Source organism: Cydia pomonella, chromosome 5, assembly GCF_033807575.1.
Source record: "Cydia pomonella isolate Wapato2018A chromosome 5, ilCydPomo1, whole genome shotgun sequence".
NCBI classification, from domain to species: domain Eukaryota; kingdom Metazoa; phylum Arthropoda; class Insecta; order Lepidoptera; family Tortricidae; genus Cydia; species Cydia pomonella.
The window spans coordinates 10576371-10593343 of NC_084707.1; the positions used below are offsets into that span (position 1 = coordinate 10576371).

General features: G+C 38.3%; 2 protein-coding genes across 2 annotated transcripts in view; both read left to right on the forward strand.

Annotated features, from left to right (window-relative positions):
- The window catches only part of LOC133518287 (plasmanylethanolamine desaturase 1), a 78047-nt gene that overhangs the window by 44990 nt on the left and 16084 nt on the right, over positions 1 to 16973 (forward strand). The window lies entirely within an intron of this gene.
- LOC133518278 (phosphatidylserine synthase) overlaps positions 206 to 16973 on the forward strand; it is a 32852-nt gene continuing 16084 nt past the window's right edge. The window contains exons 1-5 of the mRNA XM_061851945.1: positions 206 to 681; positions 2023 to 2281; positions 2388 to 2698; positions 3251 to 3505; positions 14975 to 15197. Of these exons, the coding sequence (XP_061707929.1) occupies positions 503 to 681; positions 2023 to 2281; positions 2388 to 2698; positions 3251 to 3505; positions 14975 to 15197 (1227 nt within the window). The 5' untranslated portion in view covers positions 206 to 502. The remainder of the gene's footprint in view (positions 682 to 2022; positions 2282 to 2387; positions 2699 to 3250; positions 3506 to 14974; positions 15198 to 16973) is intronic.

Sequence of the window (16973 nt, forward strand, 5' to 3'; positions counted from 1 at the left end):
GGGATTCGAACCCAGAACCACTAGCTAGAACTGGATCACTACCTACCAACACCCGCCAGGCTAAACCGGTTGTCAATTTTAGTACTGAGATACAAAGAGAGCGCCACTAGTATAAACGAACTTTTGAAAGGGGCATTTTTTTGTATGGAGTTAGCGTTCTTCTCCTAGTGAGTATTATATTCTTTGGTCAGTAAGGACCAGAGGTCCTACCGCGAACCACGTTCGACGTATTATCTCCCTGTCACACTTACGTACAAATTTACAAGTGCGACAGAGTCAACACGTCGAACGTGGTTCGCGATAGGCCCTCAGGAATATACTTATTACACATTTACACAGCTCTAAACTGGCAACATTGCAATTGATATGCCACTGTCATGTCAAAAATTGCTACAGCCACCACGATCCGATTTTTTTCAATATTTGATTAGCCCAATGTCTGTTGAGAATTGGCTGGTTTCACCCTTTGCAATATTTTTATTGAGTGTATTATATAACTACTATGAAGGAGCGAAAAATGTCAGGACCTGCTGTGACACCGTCTTCTGAATATGCGAATGCCTTTAGTTCTATTAATGAACGACCGGTGGATGATATATCCATAGAATTTTTCTATAAACCTCATACTATAACCCTTTTGGCAGTGTCTATTGCTTCGGTTATTTATACTGCGTTTGTCAGGTATTGTGATTTTGTTATTATATCACTGTAAATCCGATTTAAAATTTAACATTAATTTGTCTGATGTAACTAGCAGAAATAATTATCTTGAGGACTTAATATCCAACTTTCGACCGACCCTGGAAAATTTATCTTCTATCATGCATCAGCTGGTCTTCTCTACCGACAATTAAGTATAACAATAACACTGTCCTAACATGTCATTTTGCAAAGGATATAAAACAACTAATTCATCTAACTTTGAACACCGTGTGTTTTGATTATGGCAGTTTGAAAAATAGTGTCTAATTTACTGTTACCTCCATGATGTTATTTCTGTGATTTTTTAAATATCTATTGAAATAATTTTTCATTCAGCATGATTTTACATACAGGTTAGGCGTGAATAACCTGACTAAGTTTAGTCACATATTAAATATTTATACAAATCTTAGATGTATACATAACTATGAAAAATTAAATATTGTGTAGATTAGCCCTTTGAACACTGAAAATGTCGACTGACGCATGTGGCTACAGCCCAATATCAGCCTTAGTGTATTCTGACAAGATTCACAATGAAGCACACTCGGCACACATGGAATTCAAAAGTTTAGGATAGATTTACTCAGGTTATTTACCCCCTTTTAACACATTCACTGTCAGACAAAAACGGCGCACTACCCCTGAAACCGGTGGTCTATAGCTGCATACAAAACAACCCGCCCAACGGGTTGTCCGGCATCTGAACAAAGTTCATGAGCGCCCACCAGGTGGGTTCCTGGCAGTGAATGTGTTAAATGTAGGTTTTTTTTTTTTAGGTTTTGTGTTTTACTGAAGTCACTTATTGATTTGTTTGTTTTTCTGTAATAACTATATCAGATATACCTGATAAATGCATATTATGAACACTAAATTATGGGAGTGTAGGCATCACTGTTTGCTCGTCATTAGCCCATGTTGGGTTAGTTAGCTAGTAGTTAGTTGGTTTAGTATACATTCATAGTTATGTTGAAACAGTGATTTAGAATTTTATGAAATATGCTACATCAATAAATAATGCAAATTTTCAAAGCTAATCAAAATTTAACTAATCAAACATTTAACAACTTGGGTGAATTTTTGAATCAGATGCCAATAAGACTTTTTTTTACATGACTCTTTAATATCTTTGTTGAATGGCTAATCACATGAGGTATCTGTTTACATAATCTTTTTAAAATTTCTTTAAACTTAGTATTATTGGGCTTAGAAACTTTAGAAGATTCATATTGTCTTTAACATAAACTTGTGTTGGTGTGCATGGTTTCCTAAAAAGAAAACTAACAGACAACTAATTTATTAGTGTTTTTGTATTTACAGGGATGAATCAAGTATTCAAGAAAACATATGGTCAGGAATATGTTGTGTTGTATTTTTTTTCCTAATAATATCAGTCCTTACATTTCCAAATGGGCCATTTACAAGACCTCACCCTGCTTTGTGGAGGATGGTGTTTGGCATGTCCGTACTATACCTGCTGGCTCTATTGTTCTTATTATTCCAAAGTTATTCTACAGTGAATGAGATAATGTACTGGATTGATCCTAACCTACGTAATTTTCACATAGACATGGACAAGGTAATTAATGCATGTTCATATTTAATCTAGCACGCATTTCTTTAACAACAAAAAACGCATAATGCCTTTAGTTGATTCCATTTAAAAATAATTTCTTTATTTCCAGGAGTATGCTGTCAATTGTTCGGATATTAGTTTTGCTAAGGTCTGGTCTCATTGTGATATATTTGCCTGGGGACATTTCTTGGGATGGACGTTTAAAGCTATACTATTCCGGCATGCTGGCCTATTGTGGGCAATATCTATCATGTGGGAAATAACAGAAATAGCTTTTGCGCATTTGCTGCCAAATTTTCTTGAATGTTGGTGGGATTCAGTGATATTGGATGTATTGGTCTGTAACGGTTTGGGCATTTGGTGTGGCCTGAAGATTTGTAAAGCTTTAGAAATGAGAGAATACAAGTGGGTCAGTATAAGGTGAGCAAATGTCCATGGTTTATTATCTTACTCTCATGAGGCGAAATCACAGCGTTTTTACGGCATATTGGGAAGAATTGCGTCTGTGGGTCGTCATTCTCGAATGCCCAGGGGTGGCAGAGTACCGGGCACAACGCCTCGGTTTGCCGGGGTCTCTCCCAGAAGTTGTCGGCAACATCAAGAGTTGGCTCGGCTTCTTGGTAGAGTTAGGTCAGCAAGAGTAGTGCCGATGACACACCTCATCAATTAATCAATTATATGACGTCGATTTGCGCGAACCAAGCCCGCGAGTACTTATAACCTACCTCTGTGTGTTATCCTGCTATATAGATAATCTAATGTAAATCAGTTCTGTTTCCATATGAGGTCAGAAGCGTAACAAACAGTATTGAAAACCTTAGGAAATTTTGCCATAGAGAAAGGAATATCCTAGGATGCCTAAAGCAGTGCAAAGCATTGCAGCTGCATTACTATAAGATTCGTTTTATGCGATACTAATTGGCTGCAAACATTAGTATAAAGTATAATCATCACACAATTTGTCATTTCCAGGGACATTTCATCTACTACTGGCAAGATCAAAAGAGCAATTCTTCAATTCACCCCTGTCCAATGGGCCCCAGTGCGATGGCTGGACCCTACCTGCACCTACATGAGGTTTTTCGCATTGGCCCAACTTGTTGTCTTTTGGCAAATATCCGAATTAAATACATTCTTCTTGAAACATATATTCGAAATGCCGCCGTCACACCCACTGGTCAGCGCCCGGCTGTGCCTCATCGGGGTCATTGTAGCTCCGTCTGTCAGGTAACAGTTGCTTTATACTATTTAAACTATTTTAGTCATAGACATATATATTACTTCGTAAAGACTGGCCTTACGAGCACTACGAATGGGGCCAAGACATGGTGTCAAAATCGCATTTAGTTACCGCTGCGCTCAGTCGCGTGGCGAATTGCGCAGTAGAAACGCGTCATGTATTGCTATTCCCAATTTAAAAAAATGCCTAATTGCGTTGTGAAATTGTGTAAAAACTATTACAGAAAAATCAAATACACTTATGAGATTTCATAGCATAGGTAAATCATTTCAAATTACATTAATTTCTTGCTTAAATCAAATTTTAAGCGATCATTTTGTTTCATTATGACGATTGGTCTGACCTTGCGCGGTGCGAGACGCGATTCTAGACATGTATTAAAGTAGACAGCACTCTCGCCTCCAAAAAACGTGCCGAGCGAGATAGTTGGAAGGAGAACTCTGCTATTGAGGTTTCTAATATCATTTTTTTCTGAACTGAATAGTTTGCGCGAGAGACTCTTCCAAAGTGGTAAAATGTGTGCCCCCCCCCCCCCCTGTAACTTCTAAAATAACAGAATGAAAAATCTAAAAAAATATATGATATACATTCATTACCATGCAAACTTCCACCGAAAATTGGTTTGAACGAGATCTAATAAGTAGTTTTTTTTTTAATACGTCATAAAATTAAAAAAAAAGTTCATCAAACCCATACGTGTGGGGTATCTATGGATAGGTCTTCAAAAATGATATTTAGGTTTCTAATATTATTTTTTTCTTAACTGAATAGTTTGCGCGAGTGACACTTCCAAAGTGAAAAAATGTGTGTCCCTCTCCCTGTAACTTCTAAAATAACAGAATGAAAAATCTAAAAAAATATATAATACACATTACCACCACCAACCACCATGCAAACTTCCACCGAAAATTGGTTTGAACGAGATCTAGTAAGTAGTTTTTTTTTTAATACGTCATAATGGTACGGAAGCCTTCATGGGCGAGTCCGACTCGCACTTGGCCGCTTTTTATTGGTTAGGTATGTAGGTTAGTTTATTGACTTACTTAAGAATAGTCCCTTTAAATGTTGACATTCAGTGAAAATCAAGCTTTTTTGGTTATGAAGTATTTTGTATGTAAGTAATTAAAAAATAATGTATTTTTCTAACGCATTTTAATATGTTTGAACTCCCACTTATTCCTACTTATCTAATATTCTTAAGTGAAGTTAATAAACTAGCATCACAAAATCTAATAATAATGGGGTGTCCTTGGTTCCTTGGAGCTTGGGACGGATGTTAGTGTGGGATGCTACCTGCGTAGACACACTGGCACCGTCCCACCTCCAACGGACTAATGTAAAAGCGGGCGCAGCGGCGGAAAGCGCCGAAATTTTGAAACGTAATAAATATAAGAGCCTCGGTAGAGAGTACCATTTTGTACCTTTTGGCGTTGAAACTCTAGGTCCATGGGGTCCCAGCGCGCACAAGTTTTTTGGAGAAATCGCGAAACGTCTGGTTGACGTAACTGGTGACCGAAGAGCTGGCGGCTTCCTCGCACAACGTATCAGTATTGCGATACAACGAGGAAATGCCGCCAGCATCCTTGGTACAATGCCTCAAGGGCCTCTTTTAGATATAAGCTAGTTATAGTATTCATCTGTATATATCCATTATGTATATTGTTATTGTCAATAAATAGATTTATATAATAATGATATTTATATCAATAAAAATAGTAGCATGGCTTGTTTAGCTGTGGCAACAATGATAACATTTATTTAATTGTCACTTCATCGTCGCCCTAAAAGAAAGGGACTAAGGTCTCTCTCAGGCCATTTTTCTAGACACGTGTTTTGGAGGCGAGACTGCAGTCTACTTTTGCATATGTCTCTGGCCAAAGAGACTTGATTGTATCCTTGCTCTGCCCATCAACGGCCACGTAGTTTACGCAGTGTATAACAGATCAGTACCCCTAGTGTAACTTTGATCGACATTGTAATGTTTAGGAAAAGTACAATGAAACAATCCTAACCTATGCTAACTCAAAGAGAACTGATTTATTTCCACCAAGCCTACCCTCAGTACATGCATTCCAAACCTACCTACATATACAACATGTCCCCTTTTCATAACGGGCTCTATGTAAGCATACTTAGGTATAAACATTATAATTGTCTTGGTTAGACTTTATCTTACAAAAGCCTAACAAGATAACAGAACAAAATGATTACATAATTTTAACATGCTATTTTTTATTTTATTTTTTACATTGTATGAAGTTTACTTATTTACATGCCTTTACTACCGCCAACTACAATTTGTATATTTTATAGTACTTTTATATTTATCTATATTATTTAATTATTTATTTGTTTTACATGTATTGTATTAATCCTAAATATAAAAGTGAGTTTATTTTAACATAAGCACGGGTGCATTAACTGTATAGTTACATTTATTTAAATTACGTATTGGCCAGAGCAGTATCAATACTAATTAGGTACAAATATTTATTAATTTGGTAACTTAATTCAATATATTACATTTCGCATTTACAACTTGTATATGGCACAATACTTACATAAGTACTTTTAGACACTATGGTGTAGTATTTTTACGATACCTACTTAGGTGGTAGGTATATGTATTACAAACGGTCGGGTGGATGGACCTGCCGGCCGGAGCGCGTTACGTAATAACCACCTGTGTGCGCGCGCCCGGTATTATTGCTGACAGTGCGTTGTGATTGTGTATCGGAATTATAATTATCATTGTCTTCGAAATCGTCGTAATATTTATTAGTTCGGTGATTTCGGTCGCGGATTCGTTGATCATTCTCACTCATTTGATCATATTGTGGTTGTGATAAAATGTGTTGTCTGTTTCTGCGGTATCGTGAGCCATCCGGCGCGCGTAGCCAGTAGGAACGTGGTTGAGCCGCTTGACCTTCGACTCGTACTGGCATCCATCGTGTTTGACGGCCAGCGTTTGATTCCCGCATTCGTACCTGCTCGTTTGGATGAAGAGGTTTTAAGGGCCGGGTTCCGACATCATAATGTTTTTTGGATTTTTCATTTTTTTCTAATCGACATTTTTGAATAGCTACTAAACTTGGTAACTTTGGCGCAAGTAATTGTTCTGAGACAGGCAATCTGGTATTGAGCCTCCGCGCCATAAGAAGTTGTGCCGGGGAGTATGACTCGCCGGAGACCGGAGTATTGCGGAAGTTTAAAAGCGCCAAATATGGATCCGTGCCATCACTCTGCGCCTTTTCCATCAACTTTTTCACCGTTTGGACATTTCTCTCTGCAAGACCGTTGGATCGAGAATAGTAAGGTGAACTCGTGACGTGTTCGAATTCCCATTTTTCTACAAAAGATTGGAACACTGCCGAGGTAAACTGTCGGCCATTGTCCGATACTAGTTTCTTGGGAATACCGTGGCGGGCAAAAATGGACTTGAGTTGGGTAATTATGGTTTCACTACGAATGTCAGATAAAGAAACAACTTCGACATATTTGGAATAATAATCAACTACTAAGATGTAATGTTTGTTTCTAAATTCAAATAGATCAGTCGCTAGCACTTCCCAGGGTTTGCCAGGTACTTGATGAGAGCGCATCGGCTCGCGCGGTTGTGCGGCGCGGCGCTCGGCGCACGTCGCGCATGCCGCTACTAGCGCCTCCACCTGCGCCGACATGCCTGGCCACCACATCACGTCTCGTGCTCGGTACTTGCATTTTTCAATACCTAGGTGCCCCTCGTGAATTCTATGCAGCATTTCTTTCCTAAGGCTAGTGGGTATTACAACGCGATTGCCTCGGAAAACTATACCTTTTATTACATGAAGCTCCTCCTTTATACCCCAGTAAGGCTTAGCCTCACTTTCTAGGATATTTTTGGTATGTGGCCAGCCTTTCAGGCAATATTGCCTAACGTTCCCGAGCCCTGGTTCTTTATCCGTTTCCTCTTTGATTTTCTTCAGCTTGTCAGAACTAAAGTTAACGCTGTCGTACAGGGCGTTTACGTGAACATCAATGTCACTTCCAGTTTTCTCGTCGCATGCGTCGTCGGTCGGGGCGCGCGACAGCGTGTCGGCGACATACATTAGTCTCCCGGGGACGTATTTTATCTCTATAGAGTACTTTTGTAGTCTCAGTAACATTCTCTGTAGTCGTACAGGCGTATCATTGAGTGCCTTTCTGAATATAGCCTCTAGAGGTTTATGATCGCTTTCCACTAATACACTTTTATGGCCATAAATAAATTGATGGAATTTCTGGCAGCCAAACAGAATCGCCAACAATTCTTTTTCAATCTGTGCCCAACGCGTTTCGGCAGGCGTGAGCGTGCGGGCGGCAAAGGCGACCGGCCGCCCACCCTGCAGCAAGCACGCGCCCAGCCCCCGCGAACTAGCATCTACCGACACCACCACCGCCTCCCCGGGGTCATAATATCGTAGCGTCGGCGCCTCCATTAAACATTTTTTTACTCTTTCAAATGCGCTGGTATGAATTTCATACCACTGAAATTCGCTGTCTCTCTTTAGCAGTCCTCTCAATGGTTCTACCAGTTCCGCATAGTTTGGCAAGAATCTCGACACATAATTCGTCATCCCGAGGAACCTCTCCAAATCCTTCCTGCAACTAGGAGGAGGCATGTCCCTGATAGCCTTCACTCGGTCGCCGTCGGGGCGCATGCCCTTAGAGTCAAACACGTGACCTAGATATTTCACTTCTTCTACGCCCAAAACACATTTTTCTTTATTAAACCTCACTCCGTTGTCCAACGCGCGCTGTAGCACGGCCTCCAACCTCGAATCATGCTCTTCTTTTGTTCTCCCGTACACTAGCAAATCGTCGATGAAGCATTCCACTCCCTCCATAGAAAATATCTTAACCATTGCATTATGGAACACCTCCGATGCGGAACAGATGCCAAAAGGTAAACGTAAAAATTTCCATCTCCCAAATGGTGTGGCAAAAGTGCACAGTTTTGAACTATAATCATCAAGAACGATCAAGTAAAAACCCTTGCTAGCATCTAAATGTGAAAAATATTTAGCGCCCGACAGATTTGCTGTAACCTCGTCTAGTGTGGGAAGTTGAAAGTGACTACGTTTGATTGCCTTATTCAAATTTTGAGGATCTATACACAATCGCAACTTGCCATCCGGTTTCTCAACGAGAACAATACTCGACACCCAGTCGGTAGGTTCATCCACTGGCTCTATAATGCCTAGCTCGTGTAGACGGTCCAGCTCCTCTCGCAATCGTGGCCTTAATTTAATAGGTATTTTCCTTGATGATCTTACGACCGGAGGAACTGACTCGTCCACAGTTAATTTGTGTACACCCGGTAAACGACCAATCCCCTGAAACACAGTTTTATATTTACTTACTAAATCATTGCAGTTACTATTATTGGAAATCTCGTTTACTCTCTTAATTAGATTTAATTCATTGCATAAATCTCGTGACAACAAATTATTACAGTTAACGTTTAGCACGTAAATTTTGCCTTTGCATTTTTTCTCACTGTTATGATGCGACAATTCAGCTATAAAATATCCCACCACAGGTAAAACGTTCCTACTGACCTCACGCAATATCGTACCAGCATTGCTCAAAATGTCCTCACTGTAGCCTGCCGCCCTGAAGCTGTCGCGCGACATGACGCAGGCGTCCGCACCACTGTCCAGCTTAAACGTCACAGGAACTCCGTTCACCGCCACACTCTCGAACCACCCCTTGCTGTCGACCGACAAAATCTCCACTCCCTGTATTATCAGTTCCTCGCAATCACTTATCTCGTCTGTAGCATTATACACTTCCCGCACATAATTACTTCGGCAACACCTCATAAAATGTCCGACCCGATCACATCTGAAGCATTTGACCTTGTACGCGGGACACTGATCACGTTCATGTACGTAGTCGCAGTTTGAACATTTAAATTTAGAGCCAGTCCCGCCACGGTACTGTTGTTGCGATCGTCGCGTTATCGGCACACCTGTTGCAACGGCGCGAGATGTGGTCGGCGTCGGCGTCGGCGCGCGGCGGTGAGGGCGCACGCGAACTTGCTCGACGTCGGCGAGCGGTGCGCTTGTACCTCCCCGTGTCGATTCCGCGCTCGCTCCGCCCCGCACTGCACCCGCCTGCTCACTCGCTAATTCTGCTGCGCGACACCAAGCCGTTGCATCTTCCAATTTTAAATCCCGCTTTCTTAACATTCTCTCTCTTAATTGACCATCTTTAATTCCCCGGATTACTTGAGTTAGAATTAAACTTTCCCTCAATGTTCCAAACTCACACGTTTTACTTTTCACACGAAGTGACGCTAAGTACTTTTCAAAATCTTCACTCGTTTGATATGTCTCAAAAAATAAGTGCCGTTCGAAATTAACATTTTTCTGTGGGTCACAGCGGTCAGCGAACTTTTTACATAACGCCTCATAATTACTTTGTTCGCTTGAACTAATATCAAATTCTTCATATAGGTCACGGCCAGTTTTCCCTATCACATGAAGTATTTAATAGGGCACATTTTTCACGACTTGAGGACTTCTCTCGGCCTGATGCGATTAGGTACCAATCGAACGTTTGTTTCCAGTCCCGCCAGTTATCAGCGAGGTTTCCCGTACCCAACATGGCGGGTGGTTGTTGAACCGCCGTGTACGCTGTACCGCTCGCGGCCGCACCTGGCTTACGCGCCGTCTTATCACTTTTACTTTCACTGTCACTCATCTCCACTAATTAACTGTTACAGCCTTTTGAAGGATCTAACACGAATAACCACACCTGACACCATGTAATGTTTAGGAAAAGTACAATGAAACAATCCATATGCTAACTCAAAGAGAACTGATTTATTTCCACCAAGCCTACCCTCAGTACATGCATTCCAAACCTACCTACATATACAACAGACATCATAACGTGACGAACGCGTTTGCGTTAAGTCTCATTTTGTATAGGATTTTGAGTTTCCAAAACGTCCCGCTTGGCGCGCTCTTTCGAAATCCAATACAAAATGAGACTAAACGCAAACGCGTACGTCACGTTTGGAAATCGAATTTATTTACACTAGGGGTACAGATGGCGCTGTGTTTTGCTTAACGAGACTTTTCGGTCGGAATTGTATGCATGGGCTCATCTTTAATTTTTTAGATCTATGATTATACTATTATACTATTCCATCAATTATGAATCAGGGTAAGTATATGCAGAGGAAAAGTTTTGTAATTAGGTCCATGAAAAAGTAACGTGAGTCACGATTTTTTGCGTGAATTATTAATAGCGCAAATTTAACAGTGACGTCAATCTATTGATACAATTTTTATCAATTCGTTTTAATTTTCGTAATACAAATAATCAATTAACTACTTCTACTACTTTATTTTTTTTTGTAATTGACACTAATTTAGAAATTCTTACGTAGGTACTTAATTTTTTGCATTTACATAACAGTGTAAATGAAATTGAAATTACTTCATAAATTATAATATTAACTACAGTAAACATTTAAATCTAGATTAAGTAAGGGGTCATCCATTAATTACGTCACAAGGGATGGAAGGAGGTCAAAAGAAAGTGACATGTTGTGTTGTCACAAGGGGGAGCGGGGAGTCACAAGCTGTTGGCACGTCACTTTAACTACCTATATCTAATGATATTATATTATATGACTATAGGTAGGTTGTACCTACTCATACATAAGGAGCACAAAAAATACTTTCATATTTTATTTCTATACCTACGAAAAAAATCTGTTATTTTTGATTTATTTTCGCGTTCCATTCATTTTTGTCATACTCGTTGTTAAACATGAGGTTTTCTCTTTCGATGAGCGGGAGCTCGTTAGCCCGTACACATGGGTCCCTGTTGTTTCCCATAAAGTTTTAAGTCATAACGTATTGTTTGTCCGCATTTTCGTTAGTCATAATTTGGTTTTTCTCAGAAACGCGTAACTTTTCAGGATTGCCATAAAACAAACCTAACCTAACCTATCTATAGGATAACCTACGGAAATTCTTGAAAAGTTAACGGTTTCAGAGTTATGACTAATGATAATCTGAGTATCATTACATTATGACTTTTAATTATCATGTCAAACAAAGGGATCCGCGTACACATCTCTCGCATGCCCAGATGCGACTAAAGGCAACTTGGCCTATCTTGAGTTATAATAAATCATTGCGTATAGGTATATCTGTAACCTAATGATTATTTTTTTCATTCGCTGTTAACAGTTATAGAAGTAACTAGTTTTTGCAATGATAATCGTTTTTATGGATGTATTTTTATTCCTAATCAGCTTCGTGTTATACATTTCTATCATTGCTTTTGTCGAAAAATATTTTTTGTTAAAATAATAGAAACCAATTGAAATTGTTGATTTCGATGAAATAGTTATTTGTACAACAAGAGAGCAAAGTTTGATATTTCTTCGAGTGCTTGTTTTGAGTCCCGTGCAAGCGAAAGATTCTATAATTCACGAGCGTAGCGAGTGAATCTAATTTAGAATGTTGAGCGTAGTAAGAGACTCATAAGCGCACGAGATGTAAATAACTTTGATCTCGTGTAGTACACAAAAATTTTCACGTCAGTCAGCCATCAAAAAATACAATCTGAAAAATGTAATCCGTCTTCATCACCATTTCACTCATGTTTTCTGAAGGTATTCTAACAATTAACTATAATTACCGCAATAAAACAAAACGAAAGAAATTACAATAAAATAATATGAAAATAATGAATTAACGAACATCAATTGACAGTTCAATCGACAACTTTTTTTTGTAAAAAAAAACTTTGTAAGATCCGGTCCGAATTGCGGATACTACTATTTGTCAACTATAATAGAGATCGTTAAAAGTAGTTAAATAGAAGTATTTACTGCGTAACAATTGCGTAAATTTGTATAAGTGCATTGTTTTGATTGTATAATAAAATACGTAAAATATGGTGTTTTTATTAAATCTTAAACTTTTATTTCATTAATTAATTATTACGAATGAAGACTCGTAGGGTGTTTTGGAACGATGCGGTCTGACTTATTTCGGGGGTCTATTATAAACCGTCAGTATACCGTTGAATTACGTATGCACTTTTCTGTCTCTTTCTTTTTGCTAATGACGTGAAAGGGATAAAGACAATAGAATCCAAATATTTCGAACTTGTATTAGGCCCCGCACGTTGAAATGACATTCGAATATACAGGTCATTTGAATGTTATTTTGTCTCACTCGGTGAGCAAAATGCGATTTTGCTCACTGTTTTTAAGCAGCAAATTACCCTTGTTCGAGCTGCTGACGTGAAATAGTTATTTGTTTTACAAGGAGGCAAAGTTGTTGTTAAACCGCTCGTGCTAATATTGATACCAGAGCAAGCGAAAGATTCCAAAATTGGACCACGAGCGTAGCGAGTGGTTCGGAAAGTTGAATCTTGAGTATTGCGAGGGTTTCAATGTACGAGTGTTTAAAAAAGTTTTTTCTCCGCGTGAAACAAAATTTTTCACCATACCAACGCGAGGAAAATACTAACTATGAGATATCAAAAAAATCAAACCAAATCACATCCAAATAAACGTAATAAAAAATTACTATTCAAAATCATTATTTAAAAGTCAATTCTACCAGCTCACACAAGGAAACAACTCAAAATTTGTGGATTTGTGTTTGTAAAGAATGGAACTTTCTCAATAGTTTTTGAACAATCAAGAGGGCCTTTCTTTACCAGTTAGTGTGATGAAAACAAAATTGCCAAATATGTGACGTCACACTAAGGGGACCACCAGGGGGAAGGAGAGCACCACCAGGAGAGGGGGAGGGGGATAAGGGGTAAAACAATCTTCAAATTCGTGTGATGTAATTTATGAATGACCTCTTACGTAGAGTAAAATTTCAGCTATTCGAATAAATTAAATCTAATTCAACGCTGTTTCCCAAAGGGAGAGCCCGGAACCGGATAAAAAACCATAAGTGTCCTGGGAGGGCAGAGATCACATATAGGTATCTGCTAAGTTTCTGTCATTTCTGCCATAAGTTCTAGTATTCTTCAGATTTACTTAATGCAAAAATAAAACATTGAAATCATAAGTACTTAGTCAGGTCATAAGTGGTGTCAAAAAGGTTTTGCCTGATAAAAAAAGCTACAGAATAAGATCCCTTATTATTCATAGACATGGGTTCAAAGCTTATTTAATGCTGAATAAAGTACTTACATTATAATTAAACTGAATTTGCTGTCTCAGTTTTGCACAGTTCTATGTAATATTCAGAATTTTTTTATGAAAAAGCATGCAAAAAAATACGCGACCTGTTCGAGGTGAGGTGATCCCTAGTTATTTATTTTTCGTGTGTACATGGTCGAATCTTACATAAAATAAAAGCTGGATCTTTTATCTTCCTTAAAATATATAATTCATGTGTATTGCCAGCCTGTAACTGTACGTGTTTTACCAAACGTACTCGTAGGATGGCAGTCAAAAATTTGCGTATCACTGAAAAATACCCTAAGTTTGAAGGGTATTAGGTGAAGTACAGACTAGTCGGAAAACTAATTTCAGGTGATAAAATAACGTTCTAATAAAGTAGGTTCATACAAATAAAAGATTGTACCTATTTAATTAATGTGACACTGATTTATACTCCCTTATAATTTTTCTCAATCCAGCCGCGTATTTGCGTCTAACGTCAATCCTAATTTAAACTAATTATATTACGTTTTGATCAGTATAAAACTAGCTTCCAATTCATGGCAAACTTTTTTTATTAAAAGCTTTGTATTACATTTTATCAGTCAAAACCTGTCATAAACAGAACTTATGACCCAACTAAGTAGAAGAGTTAAGGTACAACTTGGAACCCGGCAACGTGAGGCGACCGCAGACGACACGTCGCCGCGTCACGACTGTTTTCTATCTACCTATTTATATAAAATACCATTCGGACTCAGCGACAAAAAGTCGCCGAGCCCGATCGCAGATGAGTAAATAAATAACAATAAATAAATATTATAGGACATTATTACACAAATTGACTAAGTCCCACAGTAAGCTCAATAAGGCTTGTGTTGAGGGTACTTAGACAACGATATATATAATATATAAATATTTATAAAAATACTTAAATACATAGAAAACACCCATGACTCAGGAACAAATATCCATTGCTCGAAAACGAATAAATGCCCTTACCAGGATTTGAACCCGGGACCATCAGCTTCGTAGGCAGGGTCACTACCCACTAGGCCAAACCGGACGTCAAATGAGTAGTGCCGTGGACGTCAGAGCGAAATGTTATGCGGTCGAGTTCGGAACTAACTCAGCGACACCAATAACGCTAAAAGTATATAAACCATCACGCGATATTGTCATTGAATACACACAGGAAAACGCAAGTTTAAGTATATAATTCCGATTATTCCATTTAAATAATTCAATTTCAGTTAGTTAATTCGGTTATTATTTTCAGGCAATATTACATTTACGTAACAGATCCCAATTGCAAAAGAGTTGGAACCCAGTGCTGGGTGTACGGCGCCATAATGGTAACAGAATCCATGCTGTGTATCAAAAATGGAAAACAGCTGTTTGGTCAGGCACAGATGTGTAACGTCATTGTGTGGCTGATCATTCAAATACTAGTCTCAGTAGGATGTGTTTATGGAGTCGTCGCCTACCATCAATATTTTGCGGTAACTCAATTAATGCTTAATATTATTGTTAAAATTGTTGCGTCGAATGATGATCCTTATAAGAGTTCATTTTATATAGAGTGGCTGGCACGTAAAACCTTTAGTAGGCATTTTCTGAAAGTTCATTAATTCATTCATTTAGAAATGTAACTTTTAAGTAATAAAAATACGGCTAAAAATAATTTCTTTCATTCTTTTTTAAATTAAGGCCAACCTAAAGAGACTTGAAGAAACTGCCATAAGGATCAACATTCGATGCGACAGGTGTAAATAATGTCTCTTCATATGTACGAGTTGCAAAATTGCATAGACACATGATGAATGAATCCATCTATAAAGTGACCATGCAATGTTGCGGCTCGATGTACCTACAGTTAAAATATTACTCGTACAGTATTTCTATGAGACACGACTTATAAATTATATATTTATCTGGTGCTAGTGCTTTTACCGTATATATTGTAATGCTCGTAATAAAGAAACCAATAGACTCAGACCAAAACGAAACTTCTATGAAATAATGATGTTTAAAATAACACTTACACAGTTTGTGCTATCAAAATCGCTGCCGAGTTAGCTTGGTTTGGTTGGTTCGCTTCGCTTACTCCTAAGGCATGTAGTACGGCGAGGGATGTCAACATCGAATGAGCATTACTTAGGCATTTTTTATTCGTTACAATCGTTACTAATGCGTCTATTAAGTAAATGAAATTTAATTAAATAACTTTAAAATCATGGTCAATTTTAATAACTTTGTAACAGAATTTATGGCTGTACGAGCCCCAGTGCAAATGAGTTCGTCTGGTACGAAAAAATGTATTAACCTTTAGGAGGCTTTAAATTTTTATTGGAACATGTAACTTAAAAACAATAAACATTATAAATAATACTTTATTTACCAAATGAAAGAAACTGATGGTATCTTTCTATACAAAGTAATAAAAAGAACTTCATTTTGCGAAATGCAACACTCGCAAAAAAAAGTCGTCTTCCATTAAGCTACGCAGAATATTAGAACGTCTACCCTCGGACACGGTATATACGTACGGCAGCAAACTCTCTTGCAAGATGCTTTTGTATTTCTTGGCATTTACGGTTCCATCTATAAATTGGAGACAGCCTACACTCTGTGCCGACATGCAGCCCCATATTATTATATATGATAGAATATATTAAGTCTATAAGATGCATTATTTTTCTCGAATTACTTCGTTCATCGCCAACAGTGACTTCAAATTTGGATTCATCACTCCATATTAGTTTTCGCAACTGATCGGCAATCCAGTTTCTATGTTTCTGAGTGAATTTTATCTTGTTCGTTTTCTGGTTTTGAGTAAGTAATTGTTTCTCTTTGGCAGTGTAAAAACCGCTACCGATTCCCTCTATTACATTCTTACAGGTATCGACTGAAATGATTTTTTATCCCGTCACGCCATAGTACAGTACATATATTCTCCTGCTCTCGCACGGCGATTTTTCTTCATAATCTTCGTCAGAATCCTGTTCTCTAGATTGTTGGTTATTCGTAGACGGTTAGATTTCTTTAATCGGGCGTTTGGGAAAAAATGTTTTCGGTGATGCTCGTCGTTTGAATTGTAGATCTTGACAACGAAAGGTCCTCGGATATTTGGTACGTAGATTTGCTGTATTGTTATATGCCGTGTTCTGTCTTAATAGTCCCTGGCTTAACTCAATAATCATTATGGATAAAATAATACTTACTCGAAATTTGCCTTATGGCCCTCTGACGTTTGAGATGACTGAGAATATTCTATT